Genomic DNA, 19,382 nt, shown 5'->3' on the forward strand with positions numbered 1-19,382 from the left:
GATTGCACTGGATGAGCTTTCCAGGGCCCTCCAACCCCTGACATTCTGGGATTGTGTGAAACTGAAGCTGGTGTCAGATGTCACCAACATCAGAAAGATCACAGGAGGAGAAACAAAACCTCCCCAGCTGCTTCACAGTGAGAGCAGCATTGGAACAGCAGATGCTGATAGAACATCCTTCTCCACTGGTCCCTGCACTCATCTGTATGTCGCATCTTTTTATAGAGTGTTCTCCACAAAGCTTCATGTTTTCAGAAAATGCAGCTACGGAGAGAAATGGCAGAAGTCAGGAGGCAAGGAAGAGCATGTTCAAGCAGATTTGGAGTGAGTGGGGGAACAGTGTGTGCAATGAAGTCGTTCTGATGGCAAGAAATGCAAAGAAAGCCCCATTTCTGTCAGCTGAAATACTGCAAAGGGGCCCAGAAGATTTACTAGTGTATTAATAGAAAAAGAAGAAAGATGAGGTTTGGGATAGAGACAGAGGCAAACTCACTCATCACTGTCATTAATAGAAGTTTAAACTCAACAAGATCTTCTAAGGAATGGGAAGCTAAACAATTATAAGTGGTAAGGCAGGGTGCAAAATAAATGTGTGTTGGACTGGGATGAGAGCAGCTGTGCAGCTTTACCTATGAAATATCATTGACTGGTTTAACGGGAACACAGCAAAAATGAATAGATATCGCACAAAATTCAGCAACTGTGATCCATCTGAACAACACAAACGTGTGAACTTTTTATTAGTGAAAGAAAATACGGTTACAAGGGGGACAATCTGAGGTAACAACCTGAGGAAATGGGATAGTTAAATATGGCTGTTGCTAGTATGCCTAGATTAAACCAGATTATATTCCAACACTGTAATTGTACGGCCTTATAACTGCAGGTAACGTTAATAACCCTCACCAATTAAAAAAGAAATGAACTGGTCTGAACTAGTTTAGATTAACATCACTGTAGTTATTGGTTATCATTATAATTTGATGGGGAAAAAAGAGTAAAGTCCTTACTGGAAATACCTCATTTTCTGCCTCCTGCCTGCAACAGCGGTCAAGTCACCTGTGTATATATATATTTTTCTGAATAAACTGAGCTTTACCTTCACGTTATCTTTGCTCTTCATTTCCCATCCTTGTACGCTTGTAAAGTCATGAATATCCACCCAGGAGCGCTGACTTGCTTCAGTACAGGCTCTATTCCAAACAGCAATCGCGCTTCACACTGGAGTAAGACGGCATCTGATATTCTTCTGCTTCCGTTAATTACTTCGCTTCTTAGCTACAGTTTCACACCAGATAAACTGAATCACGACCACAACAGCAATTCTCAGTTATTTGCCATGAAAGCACAGTTTTGCTGTTAGTTATCCACTATTGGCACCTATAATTTGGAATAGGTGTTGAGGGTTTAGATCGCGGGGTGACAATAGAACCCTGGCAGGTGTATTGTTAACCCCCTCTCCCCCCTTCCCACTCAGGACAGGCGATCGGGAGGGAAAGAAGGACAGAGAGAAGAGAGTTGGAAACATTAACAATGTTTTACTAATGCTACTAATAAGAATAGAGAAAATAATACAAAATATACAAAACCAATCCTGAAAGTCCCAGCGACTGCAGAGCCAGCACCCGAAGTCCTGGACTGGACTCTGCAGCCAACCGGAGCTGGATTCAGTCTGTCACTGGCCTCAGTTCGCAGGGACGACTCACAAGGTCCTCTCCTAATGTTGGACATAAGGAAAAGGGAAAAAGGGACGAGATCCTCGTGCTCTCCCACTTTTATATGCAGTATTCACATGAATGGGATGGTATGCTCCGTTGGTCGGTTCCTTGGTCACCTGTTTCTCGTTGCCCCTATGGCGAGATGTCCATCCATGCTTATCAATAACCTCGCATTCCATTGCTGTGTTCACCAAAACATGGATCTGGTTCTCCAGGAAAATGCAGCTGATATGAAGCTTTAGCTGACAGGCACATTCACTACAAGAGAAACTTGTTTTTGACAAAGCCAGGACAACATGGTACCTTCTCCATCCTCAGGACAGGGAATCAGGTTCCTCAGCTGGTGGCCGAGGACACAACTACATCAACAGCAGTCGTGTGTTTTAGGCTTCTCACCTCTGACTTCATATTCTTGAACAATTAGCTTTTTCAATAGCTCTGTATTTTTCCACTTGAGCCAAGAACCCCAACTGCCCTCCATGGGGAATAAGCAAAGTTGGGAAAAGAAATACATTTCCATCTTAGACCCGCCAGAAAAGATGGTCTTGTGTTCCATTCCAAAGATGTAAATGGCAGCTGTTGCTGCAGCTTTTGCAGCATCCCAAGGTGGTACCAAGGGCTGGTCCTGACTCTTCCAGCTATTAAAAACAAACCCATTTTCTCATATGAGTTAAATAAATAGCTGCAGTGGGAGCTACTGCAACTTAACACGCGCCCTGGAGGCCAGTGTGACTCCTATAGGAAGGAAAGGCAGGTGATCCTTCATAGTGACACTTAAACAGCAAGGATGCTGAAAACAGTTTAGTTGCAGAAAAAAACCCATAAAAATAAAACAAAGGCCTTTATTCTTTGGCTCCTCGCTATCCCATCAAGCTCATCAGTGGAAAGAGCAGCAACGGCCAAACTGCCCTGGTGTTCCGAATGAGTTTAACCAAGTTAAAGGTCTCTGCTGTCCCCTGGGATTCATTCTGATCTCATATATGAAAGATCTGTTGTTTGTTTTCTGCACCAACAACTACACCATTGAGAACCGGGGCTGCAGGGGTCGAGCCACAAACAAGAAAACTGCATCTCTGGCAAGGGATGAACGCGGCTGCGGGCCTGAAAATCTGGTTTAAAGTTGCTCCTTGCCTGCTGTTTGAACGCGGTCTGATGGATTTGGAGCACAGCGAGACTGGTGACTGTTGCTATATTAAGGTTTTTCATTACACCTTGAGGTTTTCAGATTCTTACAAGCTTGGCTTTTCTGGTTTCCGTACACAAAGATACAATTAGTTATGTTAAATGGTTTGGACACTCTTCACTGTTCTTCTGGATCAATGTTCATTGTGGAATGTTGCTATCGCTCCTATAACATGAAAAATGATATAAAATACCTTTGAAAGGAAAAAAACCCCTGCCTTACGAACACACACAACATACAGCAAAGCCATTGGAAAATAACCCGTAAGGTTCCATCCTCATTGAAGTCAGGAACTCCAGAAAAACAGTGCAAAGGACCTAAAGGGGAACAAACAAACAAAACAACCCCAAAGAAAACACCTGGAGTATTTGGTAGTATAGGTACGATTGCAACGTGCCATAATATCAACTTATTGGAGACAGTATCTATTTATTAAGGGTTGCTTCACAAACACCACCACAGCCATGCTATTAGACTATCAGAACCCCTAAAGACATCTACCAACATTCAAAATAAGTATATATATATATGCTGCTAAACATGAGCCAGTCCTGAAGCTCTTACCTCAAATAGATGCTTTGGCTTTTCTAGGTGTCCAAATATATAGCTCATGCAGCTCAAAAGCTACAAACTCCTGAAAGAACAGCAGAGCACAAACAGCAGAGCACCCAGGAGCAGAATGGGCTCCCTGATGAGAGGCTGTGGCTCTTACACCCCGGGCCCCACTCACCACCCTTATCACAATCACCTGGAAAGGGGAGGAAGGAAGCACCATATGGCATGAAAGCAGCTGGAGGAGCAGCAGTGAGGTTGCTTATCTATTTTAACTTTGCAGCATGTGAAGTGCTAAATGGAGAAGGTGATGCTTACTGGAAATGACAACACCTGCTCCTGCATGTATGGGAACTGCAATATCAATGGGTAGGGATTTGGTCTTTATTTTTTAAGGCATCAATAGAAGAAGATGGATGTCCTACCAAGCTGTGTAAAAAAGTAGCTCATCAAATACAGTAACTATATTATTATTATTAAAATTGTGTACTTTAGTTCCCTATTAAAAAATTGAAATGTTATTGCATTACACTAGATTTCTAGCAAGACCGCACCTACAACCTGACTTCTACATTCTGGATAGGACTGAACGATGAAGCAGAATTAGATTCCATAAGAGTCTCTTCTCAACAATACAGCCTGAGAAAGGTTCCCATGCCTGTTCTAGACAGGCGAGTTCCACCACTCCAGCCATCAAAATATGCCCCGTTACCATAAAAGCCAAAACCTTCCTGATGGCCCCAGCCACAAAGCCAGGAGCTGATGTGCGTTATGTGGTTATTTCTGGCTGCTCCCTTTCCTCCAGCTGGTAAAATGGAGGAAAAGATGACTTGGGCATCAATATTTTTCACTGGCACCCCCAAGGCTTTATAGTTGTGATTCTACTCAGGTTTTGCCTTGCAGCGTCACTCGTGGAAGAGTCGCAGTGGAGGGTGGTCCACACTCTTGACAAGTCGTGGTAACATCTGGGCTTGCTGGGGGCAGTGAACCCCTCGTGACTCCCTGCCAGGACAGATGTGCCCCTTGGTGCCCCTGAGCAGCCCCCCACTATGAGCACCCGTCAGTTCTTTGTGGGGCGCCCGCTGTGTGCTGCTGCTGCCGCCGTTCCTGCTGCTCTGCAGCTCCAAGAGCTTCGCGTCTGGTTTTGGTTGTGATGCCGGAGGGTGGGACCGATGCCAAGTCCGGCTTTGGTGGGACACTGGAGTCTGAGGTGCCTCGTGCTCAGGGTCTCGTGGCTCCGAAACCACCAGTTTTATCCCTGTTTCCCCCCATGAACGCTGTGCAGCCCATAACACTTCCCAACAGCTCAGATACCTCCCAAAATGGCTCATCAGTGCACACCTTGTGCAGATGTTTGCTCCAAGCCCCACCCATTGAAGCCATTGAAGCCCCACCCATTGAAGCCCCACCCATTGAAGCCCCACCCCCTCAGGCCAGCTCCCTTCACAAGCCCCGCCCTTGCAGACAGGGCCCCCCCACTTCCACCAGGCCTCTATAACAGGGGGACCCATAAAGCCCCACCCCAGAAAGCCATGATTCCCATGGGAGCCCATGGGAAGCCACACCCCCGGGTGCCCCCCCATCATGCTGTGTCTCCCCCCAATTAGCTCCAGAGCCCCCCTAAGGGCTCCCCCAGACCCCCATCACCTCCGCTGGATCCTCCAGACTCCCCAGAGGTCCCTCCCAGACCCCCCCCCCCATCCCCCTAGGAGTCACTCCCATTATGTCCACCCACACAGGACCCCCAGGAATCCCCCAGTACCCCCACCCCCTCAATATTGTCAGCAGCACCCAGGGGGGAGTCAACAAATATTTATTGGGGGGACACAGGGCTGGGAGAGGTCCACACTGGGGGGTTTCCCATTGTGGGGGTTCCATTATGGGGATCAACATCCTGGAGTGGGGTCTGCTGGAGGAGGTCCCAGGGTGGGGACCCTGGCGGGGAGTTGCCATTGACATGATGGTCTGGGGGGGAATCCCCAAGGGGACCCCCATGGTGATGGATCTCAGGGTGGGTCCGGGGGGGGGTGATTCTCAGAAATCGGGTCCCTGAGTGGAGTCTCCCCATTGTGAGAGGTTTCCCATTAAGGTGGGGGGATCCCCAATAGAACGGGAGTCCTGAGAGGGTGGGGGGATTCCGATGCGGGGGGTCTCAGGGGGTCTGTCATAAGCCGCCCCCCTCGAGCCCCCGCAGGCGCCGGGCCAGCTGCACGTCCTTGGGGAAGAGGGTGACGCGGCGGGCGTGCAGCGTGCACAGGTAGGCGTCCTCCAGCAGCCGCACCATGAAGGCCTCCGCTGCCTGCACCCCAACACGTCGGGAGGGACCCCGAAACCCCAGACCGCCCCTCTGACCCCCCCGAGGGGACATGGACCTTCCCCTCAACCAACCCAGGGGGAAGAGACCCCCCCACAAAGCCAGCCCAGAGGAGTTGGATGCGCCCAAATGCTCAGCACCCCACAATGTTGTGACCAAAGGGAGGGGCACCCCAAAACCCCCATAAGCCCAGATGCCCCCCACCCTCCCAGCTTCCATGAGACCCCTCTGAGCCACCCTGGGACCCTCCCCAACATCCTGGGGACCCCCCAGCACCCTGGGTACACCCCCAGCGCCCCTTCCAGCACCCACAGGACACTCCAGCACCCTGGGAACCCCCAGCATCCGTGGGACACCCCCATCACCTCTAGACCCTTCCCAGCACCTACAGGACCCCCCCAGCACATTGGGACCCCCCCGGTACCCACCTCCTGCAGGGCCATCAGCGCCGTGCGCTGCCACCGATAGTCAACTCCCCGGGTGAAGACCAGACAGATCTCCCGCACCTGGTGACACAGGGACGCTGGAGGTGACACCACGGGGCCACCCTGGGCATGGAAACACTCTGAGGGGGCACTATGGGGACAGCCAGGGCATGGGGACACCTGGGGGTCATGCTAGGGACATGGGGACATCCCACCCCAGGGACAGACATGAGGACAGCACTACCCTGAGGGTGGGGACACAGGGACATCCTGGGACATGGAGGACACCACAATGGGGACACCCCAGGGGCGGGGACATGGGGACAATGTGGGTGTGGGGACAGGTGCAACAATGCTATCATGGGCAGAGGGGACATGGTGTCCCAGGAGACATCATCAGGGATGGGGGGCTGAGGGGGGGACACAAGGACATTGGAGTGCGACAAGGGAAACCTGGCCCTATAGACCCCTCCCAGACCCTATAGACATACATGGCGGGGAGGGACCCGTGTCACTGGGCAGGGGGACAAGACACAGGGCAATGTGGGGATGCGGGTCCCCTGAGGGAGGGACGGGGGTCCCATGATGACGTTGGGGGTCCCGGGGGTGTCAGGGGAAGTTCGAGAAGCCATAGGGAGGGTTTGAGGGGAACCCAGGGGGATGTGGGGGTCCCAGGGTGGATTTTGAGGGTCCCAGGGGGATGTGGGTTGTCCCAGGCTATTTTGAGGTCCCTGGTATTTGGGGGTCCTGGGGTATTTTGGGGCATCCCCCCTTACCAGGCGGGAGAAGGGCCCGGCGCGCAGCAGCAGGCGGGTGCTGCTCTGGTACTTGCGGATCTCCTGCAGCGCCCGCTGGCCCGGCCGGCGCCCTGGGGACAAGGGGGACAGGGACAGCGGGGACAGGGACGCATCAGGGGCTGCCGGCACCTCAGGGGGACATGGGACAGATCGGGGACAGGAGTGGATGGGGCATGGAATATGGGAACATGGGGACAGACGGGAGGACATGGGGAGACGTGAGAGGAACATGGGGGACAGAGAGGGCACAGGGGGACATGGGGGACAGGGGAGACAGAGGGAGACAAGGGGACAGATGTGAGGGACATGGCAGATGGGGGGATCGGGAGGCATAGAGGACAAGGAGAGACATGGGGACACATGAGGGGAACATGGGGATGGGGAGGAGACAGCAGGACATGGGGACAGGGCAGGGAATGACCTATAGGGCCTGGGGGGGAGGGATCCATGGGAATCTATAGGGGCTAGGTTTGGGGAAAGGGAGGGAATTGCAAGGTTTGGGGGTGGGTGGGATCTACAGGGTCCAGGGAACAAAGGGTGGGACGTATAGGATCGGGAAGGATATATATGGTCCAGGAGAGGGAGAGATCTGCAGGGTCAGAGGAGTCTATAGGGCTGGGTGGGAAAGGGAGGGATCCATAGGGTCTGGGAGGGACCTATTACAGGGTTTGAGAGTGTCTATAGGATGCGGGGGTGGGGTGGGTCCAGTGCCATCTATAGGACTGGAGCAAGTGGGGAATGTATAGGATTGGGGGGATCTATAGGGCTAGGGGAAGGGAGAAAACTACAGGGTGCGGGGGGATCCATAGGGTCAAGGGGTGGGGGTAGGAAGGGACCTATAAGGTGCAGGGGGGTCTATGGGGTGAGGTCAGGGACAGATCCATAGGGTTCAGAGGGTCCATAGGGTGGGGTGTCTCCTCCCTGCACTCACTGCGGGTCCGCGGGGTTGGTGGCGGGGGGGGCGCGCGGACGGGGCGGCGCCGGGGGGCAGGGGGCTTGGGGCGGGCCATAGCGAGGCTCCGCCCACCGCGGGGGGACCCAGGCGTCCGGGGACCGGGCTCAGGGGGGACCCAGGCGTCCTGGGCGCTGGAGGAGACTCAGGAGCCCGGGGGGGTTCAGGGGGGACCCGGGTGCCCCCCAGGACCCCCCACGTCACCCTCCACTGCTCCCCGTCCCTGACGTCACTGCCCCGTGACGTCACGCCCGGGACCCCCAAATTGCCGCCGCCGCGCGAATTCAAACCTGCCGCCGTGCCGCGCTCGTCTTACGTCACTTCCGACATCGCCCGACCAATAGGCAAACGCCTGCCCGGTCGCTCTGCGCCCCCGGAGGTCGCGTCTCGATGGTGCGGCGGCGGGCGCGGGGCGGGGCAAGCCGCGGATTCATTAGCATAAATTAGCATAGTCCCTCCCACAGCCCCACGGCGCGCACAGGCGTCCGAGGGACCCAGGCGTTCCGGCGCTGAGCTCAGCATTTAGGGATTAGGGCTCGGCGCCAGTGGCTTCCAGTCTGATCCCAGTTGCACCAGCATGATCTCAGTCACTCCCACCTACCCCCAGCACGGCCCCAGTTCCTCCCAGTCTGATCCCAGTTGCACCAGCATGATCTCAGTCACTCCCACCTACCCCCTGCACGGCCCCAGTTCCTCCCGCTGTGATCCCAGCTGCACCAGCCTGACTCCAGTTGCCCGCAACGTGGTTCCAGTCACGCCCAGTTGCCCCCAACATGATCCCAGTCACACGTAGCTACGCCCAGTGCGGTCCCAGGTACTCCCAATACCACCCAGAGTGATCCCAGTTGCTCTCAGTGGCCCCCAACATGGTTCCAGTCACTCCCAGTTCCTCCCATATACCCTCACACCACCTGCTCTTCATCCCTCGTGTACCCATGAGCATCCCCCCTACAACCCTCAGCTCCCGTCCCTAAGCCAAGATCCACTCTGGTGATGTGGACACGAAATACCCCTCCTTCTGGACAGCCGATGGGTAAGAAACCAACCCCTTCCCCACTCTGTCACCCACCTCCTGGGTGACCCCGGGCTCAGCTCTGCTGCTTTTGCATCACTTTCTTCCTTGCACCCAGCAGTCCTTGGAGCAAAGACTGTACGCGCACACCCAGCAGAGCCCAGACCGCAGCACTGGGTTTGTCGTCACTTCAGTAGGACACGAGTCTGGGTTCTTCCCACAGAAAGGAACGCGGCTCTTGGCACACGTGGGGCTGCAAGCCCACGGCAAGGAGCTGCTGGAAAAGTAGTCAAGGAGAAGGAGCTGTGTGCAGCCTGCACTGGAGCTCCCCCTGCTTTGCTCGGGAGCTGCGTTTGTGCTTAGATCCTGGCCTTTGGTCCTTGCCTTGCACAGGAGCCAGTGCCCAGCCGTGTACCGGGCTGATTCTCCCCGTGCCTTGCTGACTTGACTTTCTGGCTTCACCTGCGACCTGCCGCATCAGTGCAGCCCAGCGTGGGCATCAGGGGACGCAGCCACGAACCTCTCTGCTCTTGCAGGCGTCCCACGGGGCTGCATCCCATCAATGGCACCAAGTGAGCAGCATCCTCCTGCTGCAGCCCTGGCTCCCGCACAGCCCCTTTGGGCCACCAGCACCCCTGGCAGGGGCCATCGGGGTCAAACAGCGCTGGGCAGGCCAGGGGGGCCAGGGGGAGCGCGGCAGCACAGGGCGGCGCAGACCCGGGCAGGGGGTGGCACGGGGGCTGTGCTGAGCTCCTCCGGCGACACGTGGCCGCAGGACGAGGGACGCTGCCGGCACCTCCTGGTGCCTGAGGGGAAGATCCTGACCGGGGCCCCCACACTCAGACCACGCTGGCACTTGGCTGCCCATCACTGTTTATTGGAGCTGCCCGGCAGCGCTTCCTCTCCTGCTCAGTGCCGGTCGCGGGGACGCTTCAGGCGGGCACCCCCACTCTTGTCTGGCTCTCGGGGTGCTGATGCGTCCCTCTGGGGCCAGAGGGGTGGGAGCAGCCGGGGACCCCCAGTCTTCTCTGGTTCTGGGGGTGCTGATGCGTCCCTCTGGGGCTGGAGGGGCTGGAGCAGCCGGGGACCCCGAGTCCTCTCTTCTCCACGGGTCACCAATGTCTCCCTCTGGGGCTGCAGGGGCGGGAGCAGCCGGGGACCCCGAGTCCTGCCCGGCTCTCGGGGTGCCGATGTGTCCCGTGGGGGCTGGAGCGCCGGCAAGAGCCCCGGTGCCCGGGAGACGTGGGATGAGGCCGACTGGTGCTCCGAGGAGGCGGTGGTGCCTGGGGGCGAGGAGCAGGGTCAGAGACATCCACACACAGGGTCCTAGTCCCCACTCTGCAGCACACAGGCTGGTGTCCCACTCTGCCCAGGACCACCGTCCCACACCCCCCACCTGACTCCAGCTCCCGCAAAGGGACCTGGTGCCCCAGCCACCACTGGTTGCTGGCCGGGTTGTCCCCCTGCCTTGGGGACAGCTGGGGCTTGTCCCTCGGAAAGCCTGGCAGGACAGACCAGCGGGAGCCGGGCTGGGGAAAGCCAGGGGAAAACCTGGCATCCCGCAGGTGTCCTGCTGCCCCGCTGTCCCCTTCAGGCCCCCCGGGTCCCCTTCCAAAGAGCACCCCGACGCACCTTCCTTGCCCCCCAGCACAGGCAGCTGTCCGTCCTGCCCGTCCCTGGAGACGCGTCTGTCCCTGTCCTGAGGCTCCAGAGCCTTCTGCTGGGAAGGAGAGAGCGGGCTGGCTGAAACAAGGGGCCCCATTGGGCATCCCCAACAACCCTCCCACAGACAGCTCTCCCTGGGGACACTGAGGCACAGATCCCCGTTCCAGGCTCAGACGCCGCCACTGTAGCCCTACCTGTGTCACCCTGAGCTTGCGCGGGAGCCGAGCGAAGGGCTGGGGTGTCCGCGGGGTGCTGGGCGGGTGCGGCTGGAGGCAGTGCTGCAGCGGGGGGGTGATGGTGTGCTGCTCCCCGCAGCTGGGCGGCACAGGGGGGTGCTGGCACTCATCTGTCTGCTCCCTGGGAGATGGGACACGGGGTGCTCAGTGCCCGGCACCGCATGGTCACCCCGTGGCAGGGAGGGGGCCGGGGCTGCAGCGCCAGCACCCACGTCCCAGCGTCCCCCCAGGGGCAGGGGCTACTCACGGGCCAGGCACCAGCACGCTGAGGGGCTGGACGCAGGACAGGCTCTGGAAATGCGCCAGCAGCTTCCTGGAGGAGGGAGAAAAGGGCTGGGCCAGCTCCTGGGGGGCACGCAGCCCTGCCTGCACGCAGCGCTGTCCCCAAGCCACCGCTGTCCCTATGGCACTCACTTCTTGATCCCAGCCGCCGCACCAGCCGCTGCTTGCGACACCTTCTCCTCCAGCTGCTCCTGGAGGCTGTTCCATTGCTGCTCCAGCTGCTGCCGGAACGGCCCCAGCTCCAGGCGGTCCAGCTGTGGACGGGAGCGCACCAGGATGGGACGTCACGGTCCCCGGGGGCACGGCCGGCTGGGCACCCTCGGAGGGATGCTGCCTTAGGCTGCCAGGCCCCCAGGGTGTGCGCAGTGGGGACGTGCCAGCCCTCACCTTGGAGTCCATCTCTTCCCTGAGCTGTCGCTGGACCTGGTGCCAGCCCTGCTCCTGGCCTGTCACCCGGCTCATCAGCTCCTCCATCTTCTCTTTCAGCTGCCCCACGCTTTCCTCGAACTGGCTCTGGCTGACTTTGCCGTCCAGGGAGGTTTTGTCAGCTTTCTAGCAACAGAGAAAGGCAGGAGAGCGCTGGGGGAGGGATGGAGGGACGCTGAGCTGGGCCAGCTCCCATCGGGACGAGAGGCACAAGTGGCTACATGGCCCCGCTCACCCCATCGCTCCCGTGGCCTTGGTCCCAGCAGCCAAAGGGACCCAAGCAGGGAGACAGAGGCACCTGGCGAGGGACCCACAGCGGCTCTGCAAGCCCTCCCTGCCCCTGACCGGTTCTGCCACCAAGCACCCGAGGGACAAGGGGCATTTGTCACCCTGCCCAGGACCCCCTTGTCTGGCGCCAGCTCCCCTCCATGCCGTACCGCATCGATTGCCGGCAGCAGCTCCTCCTTGTCCGCTTTCTCCTCCTCCAGCCTCTCCACCGAGCAGGACAGAGCCTTCCAGTGCAGAAAGCACCTGTGATGCCACGGCAGGGTGGCAGCTGCCACCCAGCCAGCCGAGCACCCCCCGCCTCCCCACCTTCCCCCAAAACCTCCTGGAAAGGCATTTGAAGCCCTTGCAGGGCTGCGAGCGGCTCGGCAGGGAGACAAATCCCTGCTGCTCGCCAGCCTGGGCTCTGCCTGGATGATGCTCTGAGCCCGCGGGCTCTCAGCCGCCCACCTCGATGGATTTCTGCGCCTGGCCGCGGTGATCCAGGAGGCCCTTGAGGACGATCCTGAGCTTGTTACAGTCCCCTCGCACCTGCGCGACGCTGGCCTGGACGTACTTCAACAGCTGCTCATCCTGCTGCTGCAGGGAGGAAGATGACACGGTGGGGCCGTGCAAGATGGGGCTGGCTGCCCCGTGGCCACAGACCCGGCTTACTTGGCTGGTGACGACGTGCTGGACGAGCTGGCCCAGCTGCACCCTGGTGTCCACGATGCCCCCTGCCAGCTCCTGCCCCGCGATCTCCACTATGGCTCTCAGCTCGTCCAGCTGCGGGAAGGGGAGCAGGAGTCACCTCTGAGCTGGGCTGGATGCAGCCAACAAGACCAGGGGCCATGGAGGCTCAACGGCCCCATCCAGCCAGGAGACGTGTGCAGGACCCCACCAGGACCACCCTAGTGAGCCGGAAGGTGCTCAGAGCGCTCCCCCTGGACCTCACCTGCGCCTGCACTTGCTTGGTCCTCTTGGTCACCAAGGTGTCCAGCGTGGCCTGGATCCACTCCTGCTGCGCGGACCTGGCCAGCAAGACGGGGCACAGGCAGGTTTAGCCTCCAGGGGCCGCTCGGGGGGTGTCCCTCACTCCCCCACACCAGGATGCTCCAGCCCCCCGGGCTCCTCGCAGCCCTGCAGGCTGGGAAACCCTCTCGCGGCATTTTACCCCAGCTGCAGGGGGATCTGGTGGCTGCTGCCCGCTTGCCCGTCGGCTCCAGCCAGCCCCAGCTTTCCAAAGGCCTCCTCCAGCTGCCTGACCTGGGAACGGCGGTGGGGGCAGAGTCAGGGCACGGCCCCTGTGTCGTCCAGCACAGGGGGCCTTTGGCTGCCCCTCCCTGCCCAATCCCCCCACCATCCCCACAGCCCCCTTGGGGACTGCTGCCGGCTCACCTCCAGCTTCACGTGCTGGAGCTCGCAGTCCATACCCTGCAGGGAGGACACCCAGCCCTGCAGGGAGGACACCTGGCTCTGGATGTCGGCCAGGATGTGGGCCATGCTCTGCTGGCCTGGAGGGAAGGGGCCAAGGGGACATGCTGTGGGTGAGGGGGTCCCTGCCGACTCCTCAGGGGGCGCTGGTGTTCTCCGCGCCCCTTCTTGCACCCACGGGGCACCAGGCTGTGTCCCTGGAGTCCCCTGGCTGGTCCTGGGCACAGGCTCTGTCCCTGGTCCCTTTGGCCCCAGGGCTGAGCTTGCCCCACGCTGCTGGTCCGTGTCCGAGTCGGGGGCCTTGGCAGGGGCAGAGCGGCCCCCAGTGCTCTCCTGGGAAGAGAAGGCAAAGAGGAGCAGGTTTAGGGGCAGCCGTGCAGCGGTGAGGACAGACCCCAGGGCCCCTGCCGTGTCTCCCGGCCCTGTCCCCAAAGCCCGGCCTCAAGCTCAGCACCAGAGCCCAAAGGCAAAGGGATCCTGGGGTCAGCTCGGCCACGGAGCCAGGGGGACGGGACCCCCCGGCATCACCGCCCAGCACCGCCGGCCCGTGTCCCATGCGCCCGGGACTGACAAGAGCCTCTACCTTGGAGGACCTGGTCTTGTTGGCTTTGATCTTCCTCTGCCCGCCGTGGTCGGCCAAGGAGGTGACCTGGGAGCCGCTGGCGGTCCCCTGCAGCAGCTCCTTCCCGGGCAGGTGCTCCTCCGGCTCCCGGGGCTGCTGCCCTGGGCCCTGGGCCCTGTCCTCCTCCTTCCCCAGGCCAGGCTGCTCCTTGGTGGCCTGGTGTCCTGCCAGGGGGGCGGTTGGTCTGTGCCCCGGCTCCAGAACAGGCAGGTCCTGCAGGCCCAGGTGTCCCAGCATGGACTGCAGCAGCCTGTGCAGCGAGGGCAGGTCCACAACCCCATCGTGGGATGTCCCGACGGCAACATCCAGCAGTTGGGACAGGGTGAGCGGGGCCATCGCTGCCGTCCTGCTGAAAATACGGAGCCTGATCTGGGGGGAAATGGAGCCTTTGTGCCTGGAGGGGCCTGGGAGGCTGTGAGGGATGGTCAGCCGGCAGCTTCCTCCTCCTCCTCCTTGCCAAAAAATTGATCCAAACGCCGATAGGGTCAAACACCAAGGCTGATCCAAACGACGAATGAGCCACACGCCAAGAGTGATCCAATCGCCGAGAGTGAGCCAAAGCCAAGAGGGAGCCAAACGCCAAGAGATCCAACCGCCGAGAGTGAAACAAAACCGAGAGTGATCCAACCGCCAAGAGTGTGCCAAACGCCAAGAGAGATCCAACCGCCGAGAAAAATCCAAACGCCGAGAGTAAGCCAACCGAAAAGTGATCCAACCATCGAAAACGAGCCAACCGCAAAAAGCGATCCAGCCACCAGTGAAGCAACCACCGGAGTGATCACACGGGTGGGCGATGGGTGACAGGACAATGTGCTGCCCCTGTTGCTCAGCAACGCCCCACCCTGGAGCCAGCGGCACCGCCCCGGGTCCCTGCAGCTGCACTGGGCTGAAGGGACCCACAGGGATGGAGATGCAGAGAGGTTCCCGGCTGCCTTTCCCGCTTTCACCCCTAAGATGTGCCTGGGGACGTCTCGTATGTGGCAGCAGGGACTGCAGCCCGTGCCCAGGGAGACGCAGCTCCCTGCAGGGTGAGTGTCCCTGCACAGGAGGCTGAGCCATGGCTGGGGAGATGATGCTGCCCATTGCGCAGCGTGGGCCGGTCCCAAACTGCCCAGGAGACCAGAACCAGCAGGGAAGCACCTTTTTTAATGATTTTCTTCCTGAGGTATCCAAATGCCTGACAGAGCTGAGCGTCTCCCCAGGCCCAGACGCGGGAATGGTGGAAGGCGGCTGCTGACAGCAGCAGCACACGGACTTCTAGCAAAGAGCCGCGTGAGCAGGGGAAAAGAAGCGCAGATGGGCACGGACTTCCACTCAGCCCCGGGAAGGATTCAAACGCTGGGAAGGGCTTTGAACGCGCCTGATCCGTCAGACAAGAGCTCAAAACATCATCAACAAGAACTCCTTTTCCCTTACAAACCCGAGTCCAAGTGTCACACAGTGAGAGCAGCCCCAGCTCTCTCCTTCGGCCAGGCACTCGAGGGCAATGTGCAAGGAAGGATGAGCGTGGACAAGCAAGACCCAGAACAGACGCCTTGCTCTTCTAAGAGCTATGAGATATCTGTTTTCAGGCATTAAAAACAAAGCGCTTACATCTGATGTGCGTGTGCATTTAATTTTTCCAAGGCCCTGAATGCAAGGAGGGAGCAGAGAGATGTGGAGACGGGGACAAGGGGCACTGAGGCAAGAAGCTGAGCCTCTTTGGAGGGATCCTCAGCCTTAACTGCAGTAACTGCAGAGCTGCCAGCTCAGCAGCTCTAGAGCCACGTCCAGGGACCGGTGGAGCTTCTAGAAAGCACTGGGGACTGGCAGGAAAAGCTGCAAGAGCCCTCAAGTGGCCCAGGGCCACCTGGCTTCCAAAAGAGCACAGCAGCTGTGCAGTGGGACAGCAAGAGCAGGGGCTGCATCTCCGGGCAGAACACAAGAGATCAGGCTGGGTGCTGAGGAGATGGCAGGGACCACCCTGCACTGCGGCTCCTGCGCGGGGCACCAACGACACCGCAAGGCCGAGCCCATCAATCAGCCTTTTCTCCCGGCAGGACGAGACCAAAGAGGGAAAGACGCAGGGGAATATAATCACAGTATCACAGTATCACAGTATGTTTGGGATTGGAAGGGACCTCAAAAGATCATCTAGTCCAATCCCCCTGCTGGAGCAGGAACGCCCAGGTGAGGTTGCACAGGAACATGTCCAGGTGGGTCTTGAATGTCTCCAGAGAAGGAGACTCCACAACCCCCCTGGGCAGCCTGTTCAGTGCTCTGTCACCCTTACTGAGAAGAAGTTTTTTCTCAAATTTAAGTGGAACCTCTTGTGTTCCAGTTTGATCCCATTGCCCCTTGTCCTATCATTGTTTGCCACCGAGAAGAGCCTGGCTCCATCCTCGTGGCACTCACCCTTTATAAACATTAATAAGGTCACCCCTCAGTCTCCTCTTCTCCAAACTAAAGAGCCCCAGCTCCCTCAGCCTTTCCTCACACGGGAGATGCTCCACTCCCTGCAGCATCTTTGTTGCCCTATGCTGGACTCTCTCCAGCAGTTCCCTGTCCTGCTGGAACTGAGGGGCCACAGCTGGACACAATATTCCAGATGGGGTCTCACCAGGGCAGAGTAGAGGGGAAGGAGGACCTCTCTTGATCTACTAACCACCCCCTTCTAATACACCCCAGGATGCCATTGGCCTTCCTGGCCACAAGGGCCCAGTGCTGGCTCATGGTCACCCTGCTGTCCCCAGGACCCCCAGGTCCCTTTCCCCTACACTGCTCTCTAATATGTAATTTCCCAACCTATACTGGAACCTGGGGCTGTTCCTGCCCAGATGCAGGACTCTACACTTTTCCTTGTTAAATTTCATTAGGTTATTCCCCGCCCAGCTCTCCAGCCTGTCTAGGTCTCGCTGGATGGCAGCACAGCCTTCTGGCATGTCAGCCACTCCTCCCAGCTTAGTGTCATCAGCAAACCTGCTGATAGTACACTCTATTCCCTCATCCAAATCGTTAATGAATATATTGAATAATACTGGCCCCAGTACTGCCCCCTGAGGTACTCCACTAGATACTGGCCTCCAACTAGACTCCGCACCATTGACTACCACTCTCTGGCTTCTCTCCTTAAGCCAGTTTGTAACCCACCTCACTACTCTATTGTCTAGACCACACCTCCGCAACTTAGCAACTAGGATGCTGTGGGAGACTGTGTCAAAGGCTTTACTGAAGTCAAGGTGACCACATCCACCGCTCTGCCATCATCCATCCACCTTGTTACATTCTCATAAAAGGCTATGAGGCTGGTCAAGCATGACTTACCCTTGGTAAAGCCATGCTGACTGCCCCTAATAACCCTCTTATCCTTGATATGCCTTGAGATTGCACCAAGGATAAGTTGTTCCATTACTTTCCCAGGGACAGAGGTGAGGCTGACCGGTCTATAGTTACCCGGGTCCTCCTTCTTGCCCTTTTTGAAGATTGGAGTGACATTTGCTTTCCTCCAATCCTCGGGCACCTCTCCCGTTTCCCAAGACTTGGCAAAGATGATGGAGAGTGGTCCAGCAATGACCTCAGCCAGCTCCATCTCCTCCTGATTTGGGGAGTGTTTGGAGCAAAGGGAGGTTCATTCTGCAGGTCTGACTCTGCCTGGGTTTCAAAACAACATTTAAATCGCCTACAACACAAACTGGTGACGTGGTACCAGTCACTCCCAGTTGCCCTCACTATGCTCCCAGTCTCTCCCAGTCAGCCCCAGCATGGTCCCGGTCACATCCAGCATGATCTCAGTCACTCTTAGCTACCCCCAGTTCCTCCCAGTGTGATCCCAGTTGCTCCAGCATGATTCCAGTTGCCAGCAACATGGTTCTGGTCACTCCCAGTTGCCGCCAGCATTCTCCCAGTATCTCCCAGTTGCCCCCAGCATGGTTCCAGTCACTCCTAGCTACCCCTACTGTGGTCCCAGTCACTCCTAGTTCGCCCCGGTGTGATTTCCATTGCTCCCAGTTGCCCTCAGTATGGTCCCACTCACTCGCAGCTCCTCCCAGTGTGATCCCAGTTTCTCTCGGGGTGCCCACCAGCATGGTTCCACTCACTCCCAGTTGCCCCCAGCATGATCCCAGTTCCCCCCAACATAGTTCCAGTCACTCCCAGTTCTCCCAGTTGCCCCCAGCATGATCCCAGTTCCCCACAACATAGTTCCAGTCACTCCCAGTTCTCCCAGTTGCCCCAGCATGGTCCCACTTGTGACCTTGCCATGTAACAGTCCAGAAACTCACTGGAGCTAAGCTCCAAAATGCGTGATGTTCCAAATTTGCAAACATCCAGCAACTGCTCCCATAGCAAAGGTGCCAGGATGGAAAGGTATTGCTGGTCCTCACCTTCCCTTGGCAGCCCTTTCACAGGCCTGTCAGCCGTGGAGACGCAACAGCAAAGCAGCGGGCAGGGCTGGGAGTTGCTGCTGCGTGAAGCCGTGTCCTACTGCCGCCCTTCCTGCTGGGCTCCCTGTCTCCCAGCGCCTTCAGCACCATCATCATCCTCCTGCTGCACCCCCAGATCCGCACAAACCCTTTGGGGCCACCAGCTCCCCTGGCAGGGGCCATCGGGGTCAAACAGCGCTGGGCAGGCCAGGGGGGCCAGGGGGAGCGCGGCAGCACAGGGCGGCGCAGACCCGGGCAGGGGGTGGCACGGGGGCTGTGCTCAGCTCCTCCGGCGACACGTGGCCGCAGGACGAGGGACGCTGCCGGCACCTCCTGGTGCCTGAGGGGAAGATCCTGACCGGGGCCCCCACACTCAGACCACGCTGGCACTTGGCTGTCCATCACTGTTTATTGGAGCTGCCCGGCAGCACTTCCTCTCCTGCTCAGTGCCGGTCGCGGGGACGCTTCAGCCGGGGACCCCCAGTCTTGTCTGGTTCTGGGGGTGCTGATGCGTCTCTCTGGGGCCGGAGGGGCGGGAGCAGCCGGGGACCCCCAGTCTTGTCTGGTTCTGGGGGTGCCGACGTCTCCCTCTGGGGCTGGAGGGGCTGGAGCAGCCGAGGACCCCGAGTCTTCTCTTCTCCACGGGTCACCAATGCCTCCCTCTGGGGCCGCAGGGGCGGGAGCAGCCGGGGACCCCGAGTCCTGCCCGGCTCTCGGGGTGCCGATGTATCCCGTGGGGGCTGGAGCGCCGGCAAGAGCCCCGGTGCCCGGGAGACGTGGGATGAGGCCGACTGGTGCTCCGAGGAGGCGGTGGTGCCTGGGGGCGAGGAGCAGGGTCAGAGACATCCACACACAGGGTCCTGGTCCCCACTCTGCAGCACACAGGCTGCTGTCCCACTCTGCCCAGGACCACCGTCCCACACCCCCCACCTGACTCCAGCTCCCGCACAGGGACCTGGTGCCCCAGCCACCACTGGCTGCTGGCCGCGTTGTCCCCCTGCCTTGGGGACAGCTGGGGCTTGTCCCTCGGAAAGCCTGGCAGGACAGACCAGAGGGAGCCGGGCTGGGGAAAGCCAGGGGAAAAACCTGGCATCCCGCAG

At 58.6% G+C, this 19,382-nt stretch overlaps 1 protein-coding gene across 1 annotated transcript; it reads right to left on the bottom strand.

The window, feature by feature from the left end:
- Positions 1–5,617: 5,617 nt before the first annotated feature.
- Positions 5,618–7,999, bottom strand: CENPA (centromere protein A; the record flags this gene model as incomplete). Its single annotated transcript, XM_080347711.1, has 4 exons — positions 5,618–5,752; positions 6,196–6,273; positions 6,969–7,060; positions 7,921–7,999. 4 exons carry the CDS (start codon positions 7,997–7,999, stop codon positions 5,618–5,620), a joined length of 384 nt encoding a protein of 127 aa, XP_080203837.1.
- Between the last annotated feature and the right edge of the window lie 11,383 nt (positions 8,000–19,382).

This window comes from Nesoenas mayeri (assembly GCF_963082525.1).
Source record: "Nesoenas mayeri genome assembly, chromosome: 7".
Lineage (NCBI taxonomy): Eukaryota > Metazoa > Chordata > Aves > Columbiformes > Columbidae > Nesoenas > Nesoenas mayeri.